The sequence below is a fragment of the Arvicola amphibius genome, chromosome 2 (genome assembly GCF_903992535.2).
Source record: "Arvicola amphibius chromosome 2, mArvAmp1.2, whole genome shotgun sequence".
In the NCBI taxonomy this organism is placed as follows: domain Eukaryota; kingdom Metazoa; phylum Chordata; class Mammalia; order Rodentia; family Cricetidae; genus Arvicola; species Arvicola amphibius.
In genome coordinates, this window is record NC_052048.2 from 122,410,371 (window position 1) to 122,428,876 (window position 18,506).

The 18,506-nt window shown below is 39.6% G+C and overlaps 1 protein-coding gene across 2 annotated transcripts in view; it reads right to left on the reverse strand.

The window, feature by feature from the left end:
• The window catches only part of Rmdn2 (regulator of microtubule dynamics 2), a 72,992-nt gene extending 66,245 nt beyond the window's left edge, over positions 1-6,747 (reverse strand). The window contains exon 1 of one of the 2 annotated variants that reach the window (XM_038318783.1): positions 6,414-6,747. Coding sequence is in view for 1 of the 2 variants with exons in the window: in XM_038318782.1 (XP_038174710.1) it covers positions 4,361-4,373 (13 nt within the window). In the remaining variant the exon portion in view is untranslated. Of the gene's footprint in view, positions 1-4,360; positions 4,492-6,413 lie in introns of those variants that run through there. The other variant, XM_038318782.1, reaches the window with a different exon arrangement.
• Between the last annotated feature and the right edge of the window lie 11,759 nt (positions 6,748-18,506).

Consider the following 18,506-nt stretch of genomic DNA (forward strand, 5'->3'; position numbering starts at 1 on the left):
TGGGGTGCGGGGAGCAGCAGGAACCTATTCCCAAGGAGCTGCTTAAAACAATGTTTTTTTTTCAGATTCCTATTAGAGTTGAGATGGCTCAGTGGTTAAGGGCATTTGCCATCAAGTTCAAGAACCTGAGTTTAATCCCCAGGACCCTCCTGGCAAAGGGAAAGAAACAACTGTTGTACACACACACACACACACACACACACACACACTAAATAAAAGAAAAAAAGTGTAGTGATGGGGTGGCAGGCCGCTTCCCGCCACCCAGCTAGCTTTACCCGAAATAATTACATGGAAGCTGTATTCTTTTAAACACTGCCTGGCCCATAGTTTCAGCCTCTTATTGGCTAATTCTCACATCTTGCTTTAACCCATATCTAGTAATCTGTGTAGCACCACGAGGTGATGGCTTACCAGGAGAGATCTTAACCCGAGTCTCTCTCGGAGAGGAGAGGCATAGCGACTGCCTGAGGCGTCTGCCTGACTGCTTTCTTCTTCCCAGCATTCTGTTCTGTTTACTCCATCTACCTAATTTTCTGTCCTCTTAAAGGGCCAAGGCAGTTTCTTTATTAACCAATGAAAGTAACACATAGACAAATGACCCTCCTCCATCATTTCCCCTTTTTCTGTTTAAACAAAAAAGAAAGGCTTTAACTTTAACATAGTAAAATTACATATAACAAAACAGTTATCAAGCAAGAATTACAGCTACAATATTTATATCTATTTTATCTTTTATCATAACTAAGGAAAACTATAACTATCTATTTACTCTTCAACTCCATCAAAGACTCCAGAAGGATATAATATTACCTAAGTAAACAAGAAGTAAGCAACTTCCAAATTCTAGCAATGAGAGAGACATCTTGCTGCCTGGACAGTCACCCAAAGTTCCTCTATACTGTTGGGGCATCCATCTTCGGCCTACAGGCCCATAGTATCCAGCAGACATTTCTATGAAGCAGGAAATTCCAAAGACAGTTCAGTTACTTTTTTTTTTTATCCTGCAGAATGTCTCACAGACTTTTTCATGAATCAGGAACCCCAAAAGACCATCTCACATTTAGGCAAGTTCAGCAGTCCTCTCTCTGCAGGTTCTTTGTGTCCAGTTTATGCAACAGTCCAGGCAAGTGCAATTTCTTGCCCAAATGGCTAACAAGCTCCATAAGGAGCTTCTTCGATGCCCATCTTCCTCTTGAAGTAGATTGGTGCTGCCAGGAGCAGACGTGTCTCATTGTCATGAAAAGCCCTAAGTTATTAAAACATTAAATGCCATATTCTGCAGTCTTTGAAAGATATGAAGAATGCCTATCTAATTGAAATATACCACTATATATCTAGAAAATCTAACTAACATGAATACAAGCTTGACTATTATTGATGATTATCCATTAACAACCTATATTTCCTAATTATACATTACATTTTTAAATGAACTACACAATCACAATACCTTAATCAAGAGCAGAAATACATATACATATAACAAAATTGACCTTAAAATCCATACCAATGCAAATTATTCATATCTATATCATACCCCCTTTAAATGTAAAAGAACATTTATAAACAATATTTGGGAATATGGACATAGTTATTTCTCTCCAAACTGTTTCCTGCTGAATGGGGGCGCTGTTATTTAGGTCTTTTATGGTTTATAACCTGTGTGCTAGGTTCATCTCAGTCGGCAGTTGAGTGAAGTAATTTTTTGAAGGTGTTCACAGCAACCTTTCAAGAGGGCGTGGTCTATCATACCAGATTGGGATAAAAGAAATCCACAGGGTCTCATCCTCTGTGAAAACAAAAGAAGACCCTCTCCAAAGCATCATATCCTTAGATCCAAATTCTGAAGTCAAGATACCTTTAGAACATACATATTGGTTTAGTTTGGCAGCCCATACAATGAAATGTTTTTCTGTACTTAGCTTCTTCACAGTCAAAAAGTTAAAAGAAAACACAATAATACAAAGAATCCAGATTCTGTGAATTTTCCATTTTTACGTGCTTATGTTTCTTTACTTCTTTTAATCTATAACTATCTGTACTCTGTCTCTTTAAAGACTTTACTGTTTTTATTTAAGGCATTAACTTTATTCTCTCTATATATTTTTTCTCTCTCTCATGCCTACGTACAGTCATCCGACACTGTGACCCATTTAAAGGTCTTCTATGTCTGACTTTTTCTTATTGTGAATCTGTAATTTTTTAATATCCAGGAACATTTTTGTTTTGCAGTTTTAAATCACTAAGCACTTAAGAATCTAAACTGTGACATTCCCAGATCAAAAACAGGTACTATCTGCTTTCCACGCCCAGTCCAACATGGCGGAGCCGCCGCTTGTGCCTCTGATCCTTGCACATTGCACCACTAGCATGGCAGAGCTGCTTATGTCTCGGAGCAGCAGCACACAATGTCCCCCTTTTAGGCACACAGCGAGTCTAGTTGCCATCAAACAAATCATAGCACTTTGCTCCAGATGCTCCATTCAAAAGCTCTGTCTCCAGCAGGAGCCAGATCGTGATGGCGGCACAGCCCAGAAACTGGTATTTCAAAACCACCACTTTTTAGTAGACCTGATCCCGCGGCCTACCCAGGCAGGAGAGCTGAGCCACAGGCATGGTCTCAGCTACTTTGTTCCCGACCCTAGGTGGGCCCAGAAATGCTCCATAGCTGGAGTTTGCACCAGCAGCGGCAGGGCCCAGGAAGCCACGTTTTAAAATGGATGGCGTGGCTTTTTTTCTGCTGCTATTGCTGAATCAGGAAATCTCTCTACAGCATGCCCTAGCAAACAGCAAAAAGCCGTGTTAAACTCTCTCTCTCTCCTTTTTAAGCTCTCTCAGGTTTTACATGAATCCAGTTTACCACATTGAGGCGCCACTCTGTATTGATGAGGTAGCAGGTCGCTTCCCGCCACCCAGCTAGCTTTACCCGAAATAATTACATGGAAATTGTATTCTTTTAAACACTGCTTGGCCCATTAGTTTCAGCCTCTTATGGCTAATTCTCACATCTTGCTTTAACCCATATTTAGTAATCTGTGTAGCACCATGAGGGGTGGCTTACCAGGAGAGATCTTAACCTGTGTCTGTCTCGGAGAGGAGAGGCATGGCGACTGCCTGAGGTGTCTGCCTGACTCTGCTTTCTTTCTCCCACAATTCTGTTCTGTCTACTCTGCCTACCTAATTTTCTGTCCTATTAAAGGGTCAAGGCAGTTTCCTTATTAACCAATGAAAATAACACATAGACAGATGACCCTCCTCCATCAAAAAAGAATTAAAAGTGCCAGCCATGCACTTTTAATTCTTTAATTCTTGGCTGGCACTTCTGGGTTCCAGGACCATGCCTGTGTGGACAAGCCCTCAGGCAAAAAGTAGCTAGTCGCCCTGGGGACCTTGAAAGGCCCTGTGTGACCCCTGTGCGGCATGGTTGCATCACCTACATATGACGCAGTTCCATGAGCTCTTGTGCGCATGCATGAGCTCTGTCATCTGTGTATGACATAGTCATGTCATTCTCCCTGTGCGCATGCGTTAGGTCTTTAAAAGCTGGATGTGCCATGTTCAGCTCTCTCTTTCTTTTCTGCACACTGACTTTGCCAGGCCTGTACATGTCTCCTCTAATAAACTCCTAAGTGGGTTTGTTGTGTGTTTCATGCTTCCTTCTCACTCATGCCAGGTAATTTCAATTATACTATATGCATGGACAATAGTTACTACCTAGTTTGGATGCTCTATCTCATTAAAAAAAATAAGGTTGTGGGGGGGGGGTCTTTCAGAAATTACCTCAGATTGTGATCTCTAAGAGACTGACTTTAAATCTCTCTCTTAACCAATTCCAGAGATGACCTTGGTACTTATTCTGGCCTGTCTGATGGCAGAGCTTTTGCCAATTTTTCTTTCTTTTTATCTCTCTTTTAAGCCCAAATATCCTCTGAACTAATATAAAGAACTGTAAATCTAACCAAATGCTCATTCCTACTCATCCAGAAGACACAATGATAGCAGAATCGAAAGGCTTTGTAACAGATGAGTGTTTACTATTGTTTAGCTCCATCAAACATTATAGCATAAAAAAAAAAACCAGCCTACATTTCCCAATCCCAGAGAACCTAGACAACAAAAAGAACCCTAAGAGAGACATATCTGGATCTAATCTACATGGGAAGTAGAAAAGACAAGATCTCCTGAGTAAATTGGAAGCATGGGGACCATGGGAGAGGGTAAGAGGGGAGAGGAAGGGAGGGGGCGGAGAAAAATATAGAGCTCAATAAAAACAATTTTAAAAACCACATTATATCATAAAACTAAATTACCTTTTAAAATTACCATAAAAAGCGATAGAACTAAAAAAGCTACTACATACCTATGATATACATTTATCTTCCAGGTAAATCATGCATCAAACTGGATCATCTTGAGGCTATACTTTGTTTTTTACTCATTGATAACAATACTAGGGTAGGGGAACAGTTCAATGGTACAGCTCTTGCTTAGCATGCACGAGGCCCAGCATCAGATCCCTAACGACACTCATTGTCTGCGTTGTTCTCTTTTACACACACACACACACACACACACACACACACACACACACACACACGGAACGTCCACATGCCCATCTAAAAGTCCAGCACAAGGAATTTTCCTATGATGACTTAATTCTTTGGTCCAGCTCTGTCAGGCCAGCCTTGAACTTTACATTATGAAACACACACATCTGAAAGTTTTTATTTTTTTCATTTAACAAGTAAATAAACGGAAGTGAAAGTCGATGGCAGACCCAGGTTTACACACACGAGAAACAGTTCAACTTTTACCTTTCTTTAGGTACTACCTAGGTTCAAAACAGTAACGCCATTATTATTTTTGAGGCAATCAAGCTGCTGCCATTTGCCCAGGGGTTATCTGACTAAAGAAGCGAGAAAGGTTACCAGGTTACCCGTGGGTTCCTGTTTCCTCATCCTAGGGCCATCTAGCTGCATGCGGAATCTGGAGGCTTCAAGCAAGGACAGGAAGGAGAATGCTGACTGAAGCCAAGGTGTTCAGAGGTGAAAGAAGACATCAAAACCAGGAAAACCACCAGAGAAGAACGAGAATCAATAGAGTCAGCATTTGTTTAGAAATCTCACCATTAGAAACGTATAGGTCCGTGTTTGAATTTATGCTAAAACGTGCTTCTATGTCAATAATTTGAAAAATAACACCGAACAAAAATAGTGAGGTACAAGCAAGAAATAAATCAGTGTGGTTTTGGACCGATAGTCTGACGAGAGGGAGACGTGCCACAGTTGTAAATAAGAATCCATGCTTGTCTACGGTATAACTTAGAGGGTAGCATAAAATTACATTGTTTTTATACTTTTGCTTACAGTAGTATATTTTTATACTGAGTATGGATTAAGTAATCAAAATTTATTGAGCAGACCTTACACCTCATTTTAACACACGGAATTTGCATTTCAGATGCAAAAGATAATTACAAACTCCCAGTTTTAAATCACTTATGATGGAAAGTGAGAGACATTGTTGGTATCAGTTACCTAAAATTAGTATGGCACACGATCAATGGTTACTAGCCGAGAACTAGATCGTCTACTGGCACAGTGCGAGTGAAACGGTGGAATATTAACTTCCAGGAAAACTAGGAGATGGAACGCCTCCTTGAAAAGGAAAACCTCACGGTGATGGTCTAGTGTTCATACTAAAATTATGTTCTCAATATAACAAGAATATTTAGGGTGAGGTCCTAAGTAGCACCTCACACCAGTCATCAGCTGGTCCTTGGGATTGGGGGGAGGACATAAAATGCTGTAGCTCATAAAAACCTGAGAAAGGAAAAACTTCACCAAGAGGGTCAAGAAACACTATAAGTTACAAATCAGCTGCAGGTTTCCAAAGGGAACCTTCTGACCCCTTGGTGGGGGGATAAGGTTAGCCAGACTCTGTACAGCGATGCCGAAAAGTCAGTACTTTCCAATTGAATTCTAACACTCATGTTTCATCAGATTCCCAAGTCTTTCCTTATCTATGACATAAATTTGGGACCCCTTAGAATTCAGCTTATTTGCAAAGGCTAGTAGTGCGGTTAGTCTGGTTTCCATGTTTGCATAAAATAGGCAGAGACTCCAAATTTTTTAGTGCACACAAGGAGACGGAGGCTGGCGCGAGGCTGCGGCAGGTGCAGGGGCGCGGTGCCCGCTCGGGTGGTCGCCCAGCCCAGGGGTCACGCTGACAGCCCTCCGCGACACCGGACCCGCCAGCGCCACGCCAGGACAGTCCGCCACCGCCGGGTCAGCAGGCGGCGGGCCACGACCCGGAAGTGAAGCCGCCGCCGGAAGTGCCGCCGCCTTCTTCCACACGCCCCCGGGCCGACCGAGTCATCCAGGCTCGTCGCCCCCTCCCCGGCTGTTACTCACCTGGGTTCGCGACGAGGGCTTCTCTGTGGCCGGAGCCGGAGGAACCGGGGCCCGAGGGCGGACGAGCGGGAAGGGACAGCCGACTAGAGCCCCGGAGCCCGCGGGTCCCAAGGTCCGGCGGCGCGGCCTTCGCGTCTGACCCAAATAGCGGAGGCGCCGGGGGAGGAGCCGCTAGCGGCCCGGGGCTCCCGCCTCCTCCCGCCGGCGCTTCTCAGCCTCGGGCTCCCCTCCTGCTTTTCACCGCCCGCGGAAAGCTGAGCCCCGCGGTGCGTCCGGCAGGCCGGCTCGAAGGCCGCCGTCCCCCTTCACCTTGCGTGTGCCCTGGCCCATCGCTGCCACCGATCACTTATATCCTCAGGGCGCCCTTAGCTAACCCTCCTTTTTGGCAGAGTTTGGACTTTCCGTCAGTCAGACGCAGACATCACACCTTGCACTAATTTCTAGGTCTTCATTTCTTCAACTCACATTGCTTTTTTTAATGATCGAAATTCCTAGCCTCTTCGTCTCCCCACTGCTTTTGAGCTGCCTTTAGTTCGAAACCAGTCTTACTAGATTGAAGGTTTTGGCTACCATCTCATTCTGCAATTCGTATAATTCTAACTTTTTAAGAACAGCTCACAAGTCCCTCTCACTTGGAACGTGATTGGCTTAGACGTTTGCTTGTTGAGGATAGTCTTAATTACTAAAGTCCCCACCACGTACTAAAGAGAATTAAAAATGGATGCACTCGTGCTGTACAAAGAATCAAGGCTGATTGTACACACACACACACACACACACACACACACACTTTTAAAAAGTAGAGAACAGATTAATATTTTACCCTTCAGATCCAGAGCAGTTAACTACTTTTACCCCATTGTTGTTTGTAAAGGTATTGCAATCTAATGCTAATTACTTCATTTAACCATACTATGATATGATATGATGCACCCCCCCCCCCCAACCCTGGGTGTTTTCCTCTTTAAGAAGATGTGGATACAAGAGAAACTTTACTCTCAATAACACAAAAAAACTTTCCCAGGAACCCATTGAGTTCATGGCTGCATCCCGGTATACAGCTCAAAATAGGCTTTATAAAATCGAGGGCTGTGGGTTGAGAGAGACCTACCAAGTCAGCTACAAGAGGATGGTGGGAGCAGGGCTGGGGTGGGGTGATAGCTTGATTCTTGCGTTTCTGAACTGGGATACTGCAACTAACCTAGTCCCGTGTTCCTAACGCCTGTTCCCACTAGCCTGCAATGCCTTTGATTTAGTCCTTAAAGCAGTTAAAATTATCTAAGATGTAGAAGCTCATAGATAATAACTATTAATCTGACAGTTAAATTTAAATATCAAAACGAGAAAGACAATGTTAAGGATAACAAGAAGAAGTAGTAACTTCCTCCATGTCTTCTAGGACTGTTTGATTTTTTTGTTTTGTTTTGTTTTTCGAGACAGGGTTTCCCTGTAGTTTCTAGAGCCTGTCCTGGAACTAGCTCTTGTAGACCAGGCTGGCCTCGAACTCAGAGATCTGCCTGCCTCTGCCTCCCGAGTGCTGGGATTAAAGGCGTGCGCCACCACCGCCCGGCGACTGTTTGATTTTTAAACTAGCAGTTGGAAAACCAAGGAACACTGAATGCCATAGCTGCTGCCACTCATCACAGTCAATGCCGCATTCTGGTCACTTGGCATCAATGTTTACCTTCTCTTCCAAAGGTGTCTCCACCTACTCTGCCGGTGCTCTTCCTAACGTTCTCCACTGGTGCTCCCACTCTGCTCCCGCCAGTCAGTATCCTCTGTAGACAAACCACCCCAGCATCTCTCCGTAAGCTGTGTGCTTTTCATACTGGGGCATCCTGTTCCTTGCCCCTTGTGTAAAGCAAATCAATCTCTTTCCCTTGAGACACATTCTCCTTGTCCCTAAGGATTCATTCCTGCCTTGAAACTCCCGTGAAAGGATGAAGAGTTTAAGGGAACATAAGACGCCTTCTGCTGTCTTTCATCAAACCTCTGTGCCTAGCACGGAATTACTGCTTGCCAGTGACCATTGTGTCCCCATGCTGTGCACATCCTCCAGACATGGAAGGCAGCGTTCACCTTTGTTTCCCAGGGTCTAGCACAGCATGCCATTTTAATTTATTTTTTTATTTTTGAAAATATTTTGGAAACACTTCTTTGAAAGTAATATACATACACTTGGGGGGAAAGCATTTACAAAATTTCTAGTTCTTATAGAAGCGGTTTATAGATTATAGTTCATATAGTCGGTGGCTTATGGTTTTGTTTCTGAGGTTTTATCTTAGTTTTATTTTCTGAAACTACTGAAATGACAAAGTTTTCATCCTGTAGCTGACATCAGTATATCATATGGATTACTGTTTTATGGTTCTTGCTCAATTAGTTTCAGTTCCTTAATCACCCGTGGCATTATTCAGTGAATAGACCATTGAGGGAAATGAACTGTTTGTTAAAAAGAGAAATAAGTGCCCTGACTCTATTACCTTGACCTGATACACTTTTCATTTTGTTAGGAATTTGGTAGGAATTTTCCTGTCAAACTCAAGGACTGCTACCAGTCAGCTATAACTCACATCCATGGCTCTTCGGGCTGATACGTCAGCTGCGATAACTCACATCCGTGGTTCTTCCCTTTCACATTTACCAATCTCGCCTTCTGAAAGTCACAGTAAACAGTACTGAACTGCAGCTGTAAAAATCACAATTATGATGTCCCCAGCTTCCATTTCAAACAGCAATTCTGCCTTCATTCCTAGGCTAGTTTGAAGGGAAACATCTGTTGACCCTTATGCCCAGTTTTCTGGTTTCATTCGTTTAAAGATTTATTGATTTTTAATTTATGTTTATGGATATTGTATGTATGTATGTGTATAGGGTGTGTGCATTGCCAGTAGAGGCTAGAAGAGGGAGCTGGATCCCCTGAGACAAGAGTTACCCACTTCAGCTATTTAGGGTTCAGTCTTCACTGCTTTTGTTGGAAGAGGAACTGAACTTAGCTCTGAACATTTAACTCATGAAGGGTAGCCCTCCAGGCTTGGCACTGTAAGCCACAGGATGTAAAACTATTCTGCTTGCCATGTTTAGATTCTATTAGAAATGAAACTGGGGGGGATAGTAATGTACCCAATCAAATTGATGTTTTAAAACTGTTTAGGGTGTCTCTAAGACACCAGGAAATTACAAAGAAAAATTCCTGAAACTATGACTGGTTAATTGGAACTCTAAGGCAAGAGTTCTTTAAATATGTGCATGGTTACCTTTCTTAAATATTATCATATGGCAGATTGATTATGCAAGAAATTATTTACTTAAATACATAAAAATGGTTGTCCACTATCCCTGTACTGAAAGAATACAAATTAGCATTTTAAATAAACATGAATGTCAAGTTTCAAATATAAATATATACATACATACATGTATACATTACTTAGCAATTAAAAACTGAGTCAATTTATTGAAAAATGTAACTGCCTTACTAAGAAACTGAGCTCTTATTAGAAACTTTTTATTTTTACATGGAAAATATACTTTCATTCAATTAAAGACAAAAGTATTCTCAGAAAGCCATGAACAGTACCTGGCTGGGTTGATGCTAACCTTACCCGGTGACTGACCTGAGTTTTTCTAGGTTACTCCATGATGTTCCTTCACAAACTGAAGAAGAGTTTCCAAGTCCTATCCTTACATGGATTCAGAGCGCTCTAAAGGAGAATGAAATAGATCCTAGGAGAGTAGCTCAGCCCCCTCCGTTCTTTCAGCCTGAGAGATCATGTTGAAGGACGTCCTTGATAAGCCAAGGTCAGTTTCATTATCTAGCTAGAATGAAATACAGTTGAATAATCATCAGGAAAAATCATGTTAATACTACACGTAAATGAAACTAATGAAAATGTTTACTTGCAATAAGTAGAACAAAAGATTTTTTTTTTTTGAGACAGGGTTTCTCTGTAGAGTTTTCTAGAGCCTGTCCTGGAACTAGCTCTTGTAGACCAGGCTGGCCTCTGCCTCCCGAGTGCTAGGATTAAAGGCATGCACCACCACCGCCCGGCCAAAAGATTTCTTTTTATTAAGCCTTGACTAGTGAAGAGGTTGCTTGATATTCTGCTTCAGGACAGCGGGTCCCACAGGTTTTGTAGCTCTCCTTTCCTCAGTTTAGGCAAAGAAAAGTGACTTCCCCTTCAGGAGCAGATGTCCTGAAGGTTTAGGAGATGGGGAAAAACTAAAACAGCACCTTGTAATATTAATCTATTGGTAGAACAGATCAGTAAGGTTAAAATAGAGACTCATTAGTCAACCATTGTTCAAGCTTTCTGTTTTAACAACATACAATATAACATGCAGTAAAGGGAACAAGAAAGGTTAAATATCAGGGATGCAAAGGACTGAATACAGGTAAAGGACAGGAGTTATGAGAAAGGATATAGAGCTAATTGTTTCTCCAGTTCTGTTATGGAGGTTTTGTTGGTAGTGGTGGATAAGTTCATAAGCACATGCTTGGCAGCAAAACAGCAAAGGCCCATGTTGAGAGCCACAGCTTCAGAAGGACAGTCCTAACTGTGTAGAAGTTCAGGGATGTACGAACTTTAGGTCTGGTTAATTTCAGTTGTGTAGTCGTTTTCAAGTGTTTTTAAATAATAAAATTAAAAACTTTAATTTATAAAATGTCATTTCTATCATTATAATTAATAAGCATATTTGGACTCACATCCAGAGATGTGAATCTTGAAAATAATGAAAACTGAAACCTAGTAGTGCAACAATTTCAGAAGGAAGTCTGTATTCCAACCCAATACAACTATAGTTTGTTTGTGTACAGCAGGAAACATAAATTATGAAAATTATGCCACAAGTGATGGTTAGTTTCCTAAACAAACTCATACAATCTTTTATAATCTATATGATAATGTCCAGCATGGTTTTTGCTGCGTTCTGAGAACTGACGTCAGGAAATCTCTTATCTCTGTGCAATGGCCTTCGCTGATCCCAATTGCAAAAAAAATAAGGTAGTGTGGCAGGAGCTGGAGGTTGTCCTGTGAGGGAGGAAAAGAGAACTGCACTCTGTGTGTGGCAACTACTTACCAGCTAGTGCAGAAGAAGTCTTCCTCGTGCCAGCCATAGGCTCTGCCAGGTGTCCAGCAAAGAATCTCATTGAGCCGGAAGGTGCTTCAACGCTTCAGCTTTCTCTCATGCAACAAAACAGCCTTCAGTCCTCTTAAAAATAAAAGGAAGGCAGTTCTGATAGTAATGGCTTCACATTGACCCCTTTGTTTGTTGTAAGCTTTTCATTTCCCCAGCTGGAGCAGCCAGGGCAAACTTTTCTGCTGTACATAGTGGATAGCCATCCGTCACTCCTAAAGTAGGAAGACACTCAATAAGTGTCTTATTCAATAATGGAATATGGTCAATAAACTAGCGTGGATAATTTGGATATTTACATTTAGAAATACAGCAAGGCTTTACTAAGCAAGTGACAATACAGTCACGTAAAAGATTTTGATTACATATCTAACTTTGAAACTTGATGTAGATGTTAAGATACTTTATTCTTTTCCTTTGCTAAATGTTTACCATTATAAAGCATAACCACTTTTAAACCCATTTAAAATGCCAAAATCATAAAATCATACCATGCTACAATGGCTTAGATTGCTGTGTGAAAGACATCATTCTTCTAAATGAAAACTGGAATTTTCATTCGATTCAAATATATTTAAATACTTTGTTATCACAAGTTATCAAAATTTCCACTTAAGCCTCCCCCTTAAGCAATAACTTTGTTTAACATCCTTAACTTTTGAAACTAGAAAATTGTTCTCTCTCGGCCTTTACCGGCTGACACCCCTCCCCCGCAGAAACCACCAAAGCTGCTCTCTACCATTCTGAACAAAGGCCTCCTCATTTCCCAAGCCAGTGGCTTTGATCTTTTGGAGCAGTTTCTCAATACCAGTGCTATTGACTTTTTAAGCCAGAGAAATACCACAGGAGAGTTCTTTTACAGTGTTTCTCAGCACTCCTGACCTCTGCACACCAGTAGCACGTAGATCTATTGGTTAACGGGTAACTTCATAGGTTTGGATCCTTTAATTAACAGCAAACAGCACCGACATGGACACATTCTTCTAGAGAATTAAATGGTGCTCAGATAGGGTTAAATAATGCCCTAGTTTCGAGAGAATATGCTAGAAGTTCTGAATTTTTTAAGTTATGGATAATTTTTCTTTTCTTTTTTAAAATTGTTTTTATTGAGCTATATATTCTTCTCCCCTCCTTCCCTCCCTCCCTCCTTTCTCTCCTTCTACTCTCTCCCATGATCCCCATGCTCTCTATTTATTTAGTAAATTTTGTCTTTTTCTACTTCTCATGTAGATTATATCCATGTATGTCTTTCTTAGGGGCCTCATTATTGTCCAGGTTCTCTGGGATTGGGAATTGTAGGCTGGTTTTTCTTTGTTTTATGTCTAAAAGCAACTTATGAGTGATTACATATTATATTTGACTTTCTGGGTCTGGGTTACCTCACTCAATATGATGTTTTCTAGATCCATCCATTTACCCACAAATTTCAAGATGTAATTTTTTTCTGCAGTGTAGTACTCCATTGTGTAAATGTACCACATCTTCATCCATTCTTTGGTCAAAGGGCATTTAGGTTGTTTCTAGGTTTGGACTATGACAAATAATGCTGCTATAGTTGAGCACATGTCCTTGTTGAGCATTCTTTGGGTATATACCGAAAAATAGTATTGCTGGGTCTTGAAGAAGATTGTTTCCTAATTTTATGAGAAATCACCATACTGATTTCCAAAGCAGCTCTACCAGTTTGCATTCCCAGCAGCAATGGAGAAGTGTTTCCTTTAACCCACTTCCTCTCCAGTGTAAGTTATCATCATGTTTTTTTTTTTATCTTAGCCATTCTTACAGATATAAGATAGAGTCTCAGAGGTATTTTGATTTGCATTTCTCCAATGGCTAAGGATGTTGAGAATTTCCTTAAGTGTCTTAAAGCCATTTTAGATTCATCTGTTGAGAGTTCTCTGTTTAGGTCCATACCCCCTTTTTATTGGATTATTTGTTCTTTTGATGACCAATTTTTTGAGTTCTTTGTATATTTTGGAGGTCAGCCCTCTGTTTGATATAGAACCTATTCTGTAGGCTTTTTTTTGTCTTGTTGATTATATTCTTTGCTTTGCAGAAGCTTTCCAGTTTCAAAAGGTCCTGTTTATTTATTGTTTCTCTCAGTGTCTGTGCTGCTGGGATTATATTTAGGAAGCAGTCTTCTGTGCCAATGCATTCAAGTGCACTTCCCGCTTTCTCTTCTATGAGGTTCAGTGTGGTTGGTTTTATGTTGAGGTCTTTGATCGATTTGGACTTTAGTTTTGTACATAGTGATAACTATGGATCTATTTTCATTCTTCTACATGTTGATATCCAGTTATGCCAGCACCATTCGTTGAATATGCTTTCTTTTTTCCATTTTATATTTTTTGCTTCTTTGTCAAAAATCATGTGTTCTTAGGTGTGTGGATTGATATCCAGGTCTTCAGTTCTCTTCCATTGGTCCTCCTGTTTGTTTTATGCCAATACCAAGCTATTTTCAGTACTGTAGCAGAGTTTGAATTTAGGGGTTGTTATGCCTCCAGAAGTTCCTTTATTATACAGGACAGTTTTGGCTATCCTGGGTTTTATGTTTTCCATATGAAGTTGAGAATTGTTCTTTTGAGGTCTGTGAAGAATTTTTCTGGGATTTTGATGGGCATTGCATTGAATCTGTAGATTGCTTTTGATAAGATTGCCATTTTTGATTCTACCTATGCAGGTAGAATCTTTCCATTTTCTTATGTCTTTTTCATTTTTCTCTACAAAGATTTATTTTTTTAAATATTTATTTATTTATTTATTTATTTATTTATTATGTATACAATATTCTGTCTGTGTGTATGCCTGCAGGCCAGAAGAGGGTACCAGGCCCCATTACAGATGGTTGTGAGCCACCATGTGGTTGCTGGGAATTGAACTCAGGACCTTTGGAAGAGCAGGCAATACTCTTAACCTCTGAGCCATTTCTCCAGCCCCCTCTACAAAGATTTAAACTTCTTGTCATATAGGTCTTCCACTTATTTGGTTAGAGTTACTCCAAGATATTTTATGTTATTTGTGGCTGTCGTGAAGGGTGATGTTTCTCCGATTTCTTTCTCAGCCCATATATCATCTGTGTAAAGGAGGATCTGTGTATCGTCTGATTTTTTCGAGTTAATCTTGTATTCTGCTACATTACTGAAGGTGTTTCTGAATTGTAGAAGTTCCTTGGTAAAAATTTTTTGGGGTTACTCATGTAAACTATCATATCATCAACAAATAGTGAGAGTTTTACTTCTTTTCTGATTTATATCCCCTTGATCTCCTTTTGTTGTCTTATTGCTCTAGCTAGAACTTCAAGGACTACATTGAATAGATACGGAGAGGGTGGACAACCTTGTCTTGTTCCTGATTTCAGTGGGATCACTTTGAGTTTCTCTCTATTTAGTTTGATGTTGGCTGTTGGCTTGCTGTATCTTGCCTCTACTATGCCTTTATTATGTTTAGGTATGTTCCTTTTATCCCTGATCTCTTCAAGACCTTCATCATGAAGGGATGTTTTATTTTTTTCAAATGTTTTTTTAACATCTAATGAGATGTTGTGTTATGAGATCTAATGTTATGTAGTGTTTTTTTTCTTTCTTTCAGTTTGTTTATATGGTGGATTGCAATGACAGATTTTTGTATGTTGAACCATCTCTGCATCTCTGGGATGAAGCTGATTTGATAATGGTAGATGATTTTTCTGATGTGTTCTTGAATTCGGTTTGCCAGTATTTTATTGACTATTTTTGCATCATTGTTCATGAGTGAGATTTGTTTGTAATTCTTTCTTAATAATGTCTTTGTGTGGTTTGGGTATCAGGGTAATTGTAGTCTCATGGAAAGAGTTTGGCAATGTTCCTTCTGTTTCTATTGTGTGGAACAATTTGAGGAATATTGGTATTAGTTCTTGTAGAATTCTGAGCTGAAACTGTCTGATCCTGGGCTTTTTTTTGGTTGGGAGACTTTTGATGACTGTTTCTATTTCTTTAGCAGTTATAGGTCTATTTAATTTGCTTATCTAGTCTTGATTTGATTTTGATAGATGATATTTATCCAGAAAATTGTCTATTTCCTTTAAGTTTTCCAATTTTGTGGAGTACAGGTTTTTGAAATATGACCCGATGATTCTTTGGATTTCCTCTGCGTCTGTTGTTATATCCCCCTTTTCATTTCTGATTTTGTCAATTTGGATATCCTCTCTCTGCCTTTGGTTAATTTGGATAAAGGGTTTTTTTTGTTGTTGATTTTCTCGAAGAACCAACTTTTTGTTTCAGTGATTCTTTGTATTGTTTTCTCTGTTTCTATTTTGTTAATTTCAACTCTGAATTTTATTATTTCCTGCCATCTACTTCTCTTGGGTGAGTTTGCTTTTTTTGTTCTAGAGCTTTCAGATGTTCTGTTAACTTGCTAGTGTAGGATTTTTCCAGCGTCTTTATGTAGGCATTTAGTGCTATGAACTTCCCTCTTAACATTGTTTTCATTGTGTCTCATAAATTTGGGTATGTTGTGTGGTCATTTTTATTGAATTTTAGGAAGTCTTTAATTTCTTCCTTGACACATTGATGATCCAGGTGAGAATTGTTTAATTTCCATGTGTTTGTGGGTTTTCTGAAATTAGTGTTGCTATTGAATTCTAATTTTAAGCCATGTGATCTGATAGGATACATGGGGTTATTACAATTTTTTGTATCTGTGGGAGGTTTGCTTTGTTACCTAGTATATGGTCAATTTTTGAGAAGGTTCCATGAGGTGCTTAAAAGAAGGTATATTCTTTTATGTTTGGATGGAATGTTCTATAGCTATGTTAAGTCCATTTGAGTCATAACATCTGTTAGTTCCCTTATTTCTCTGTTAATTTCCTATGTCACAGACCTGTCCAGTGGTGAGAGTGGGGTGTTGAAGTTCCCCCTATTAGTGTGTGGGTTTAATGTGCAATTTAAGCTTTAGTAGTATTTCTTTTACATATGAGGATATCCTTGTATTTGGGGCATAGATGTTCAGTATTGAGATTTCTTCTTGATGGGTTTTTCCTGTGACTAATATGAAATGTCCTTATTTGTCTCTTTTGATTGATTGTTTTTTGACGTTTATTTTGTTATATATTAGGATAAATTTTTCTTATGAATATGTTGTATCATGTACCAAACTTATTTTTCTATCTCAACTCTTGACATTTAGTAGCAATACACCTTGAATTAATGAACCAATAAGATGGATAAGTAGAAATATCCATGTATCTAAATTCTTCACTTTTCAACGGAAAGACTTGTATTCTTGTATCTGACCAACAAGCATGTGCAGACACGCATGCGCACAGACACACACACTTGTCTAGTGGCAGGTAGGGTAACTTTCAGAGGAGAGAGACCTCCTGATTGTGAAACATGGACTTATAGAACAGCTGAAAAAGTAGAAGCCATACAGAAGCTTTGGACTTTACATTGGAAGCTAAAATTATGTCTAAAGCTAGTTATGTTTATCAAACTAACTTTCCTCATCAGAATTTGCTATCTAGTGTTTGAAAATATCTCTAAATTTATGTATACTATACTTTAAAAGTGTTTTAGTATATGACTTCTGCTTTGCAGGCCTACTAAATCTTTTAGATAGTATTTGTAATTAAGATGGCAAATTGAAAAATGGGGTATTTATTTAAGAACATATAAAGCAGCTGGATTGGTTGTTGATTAGGTAGACCCATTGACCACTGTGCCTTTGGGCTCTTAGTTCTGACGCAAAGGTCAAGAATTTTCAGGTCAAAGTTGATGCTGCATGGACCACCCTCAAAGAAGCTTTGCGTGTTTCTAAGTGATGGCCTCTGATGCGTTTCTAAAATGAAACAGACCAGACATCATCTGTAGGAACCACTGTGAGCCTGTTCTTGCACTTTTAGTCTTTTACGAAAAGTCAAGTTAAAAGGCAATATTGAAATTGAAATATTGAGGAAGAAATAAAACCTTATTTTGGAATTTTCCCTATGAAAATGTTTCATAGTTTGAAGTTTCTCCCCAGTATCCACAATGAAATTTAATCCTCATGGCAAAGTGTAAACACTGGTACCTGTGTGAAATCCAAGAGGTGTCATCAATTAATCCATCCAGTGTTCATTTAATTTCTGATATTCAAGGTAACAAGCTCAGTCAGTGAGAGAACAGAGAAAGAATATAATGCTAATTAATTTTTGATGAACAAAATGAGTATTTCATTTTCAGTTTCTCACTTGTGCCTTATTTATTTAACTTAGAAGATGAAAACTTAAAAATATTAAAGAATAGGAATGTTACTCTTCATTAATAAATGGTTGCCTATAGAAGTATCACACTGATTTGGAAATGTCCTTTACTTTTGACCTAAACTACTAAAGTACTTCGGTTATCTCCCAGTATTGATTTAAGTTGCTTCCAAATTAGGTTCAGTTCAGTTCTCTTCTGGGAGACACAGTTGTTTACATCTTTGCTGCAAGGTTCTGTAGTGCGTTTTATAAGTTCATGCCCTTTGAAAGGATCTGGGAAGGGCACTTACTTAAAACATTTTCAAGTGATATCTGGAGTTTTTATAAGGTTCTGCAAACACAGTGAAAGGCTTTGTAGAGGGCACATGGACTTGTGAACTTTTAACGAAACTTGGGGGAAAACTTTGCAGTGCCAAGCGAAACCTTGGAGCAACTGGCAGGGAACGTGGAAGTTTGCAGCTTCAAAACACTTGCGCAAGTAGGAATTTACTTAAGGTAGTGTCTCAATTCCTAACAATTAGCTTCCCTGAGAATAAAAGCTTCTTGGAGCGTATCTTGAGACTAGAAGAATGATAAGATTTAGCAGTGTTTGAACCTATTACATAATGAGCTCACATAAGAAAGGGCCACATTCACCGTGTGTCTTGCTAGGAATACATTCTGATCAAAGGAAATGTACCTCTCTGCCTTTTGCTTATCCAGAATACCAGAAAATGGGCGCTTTTCTGAGGTCATCA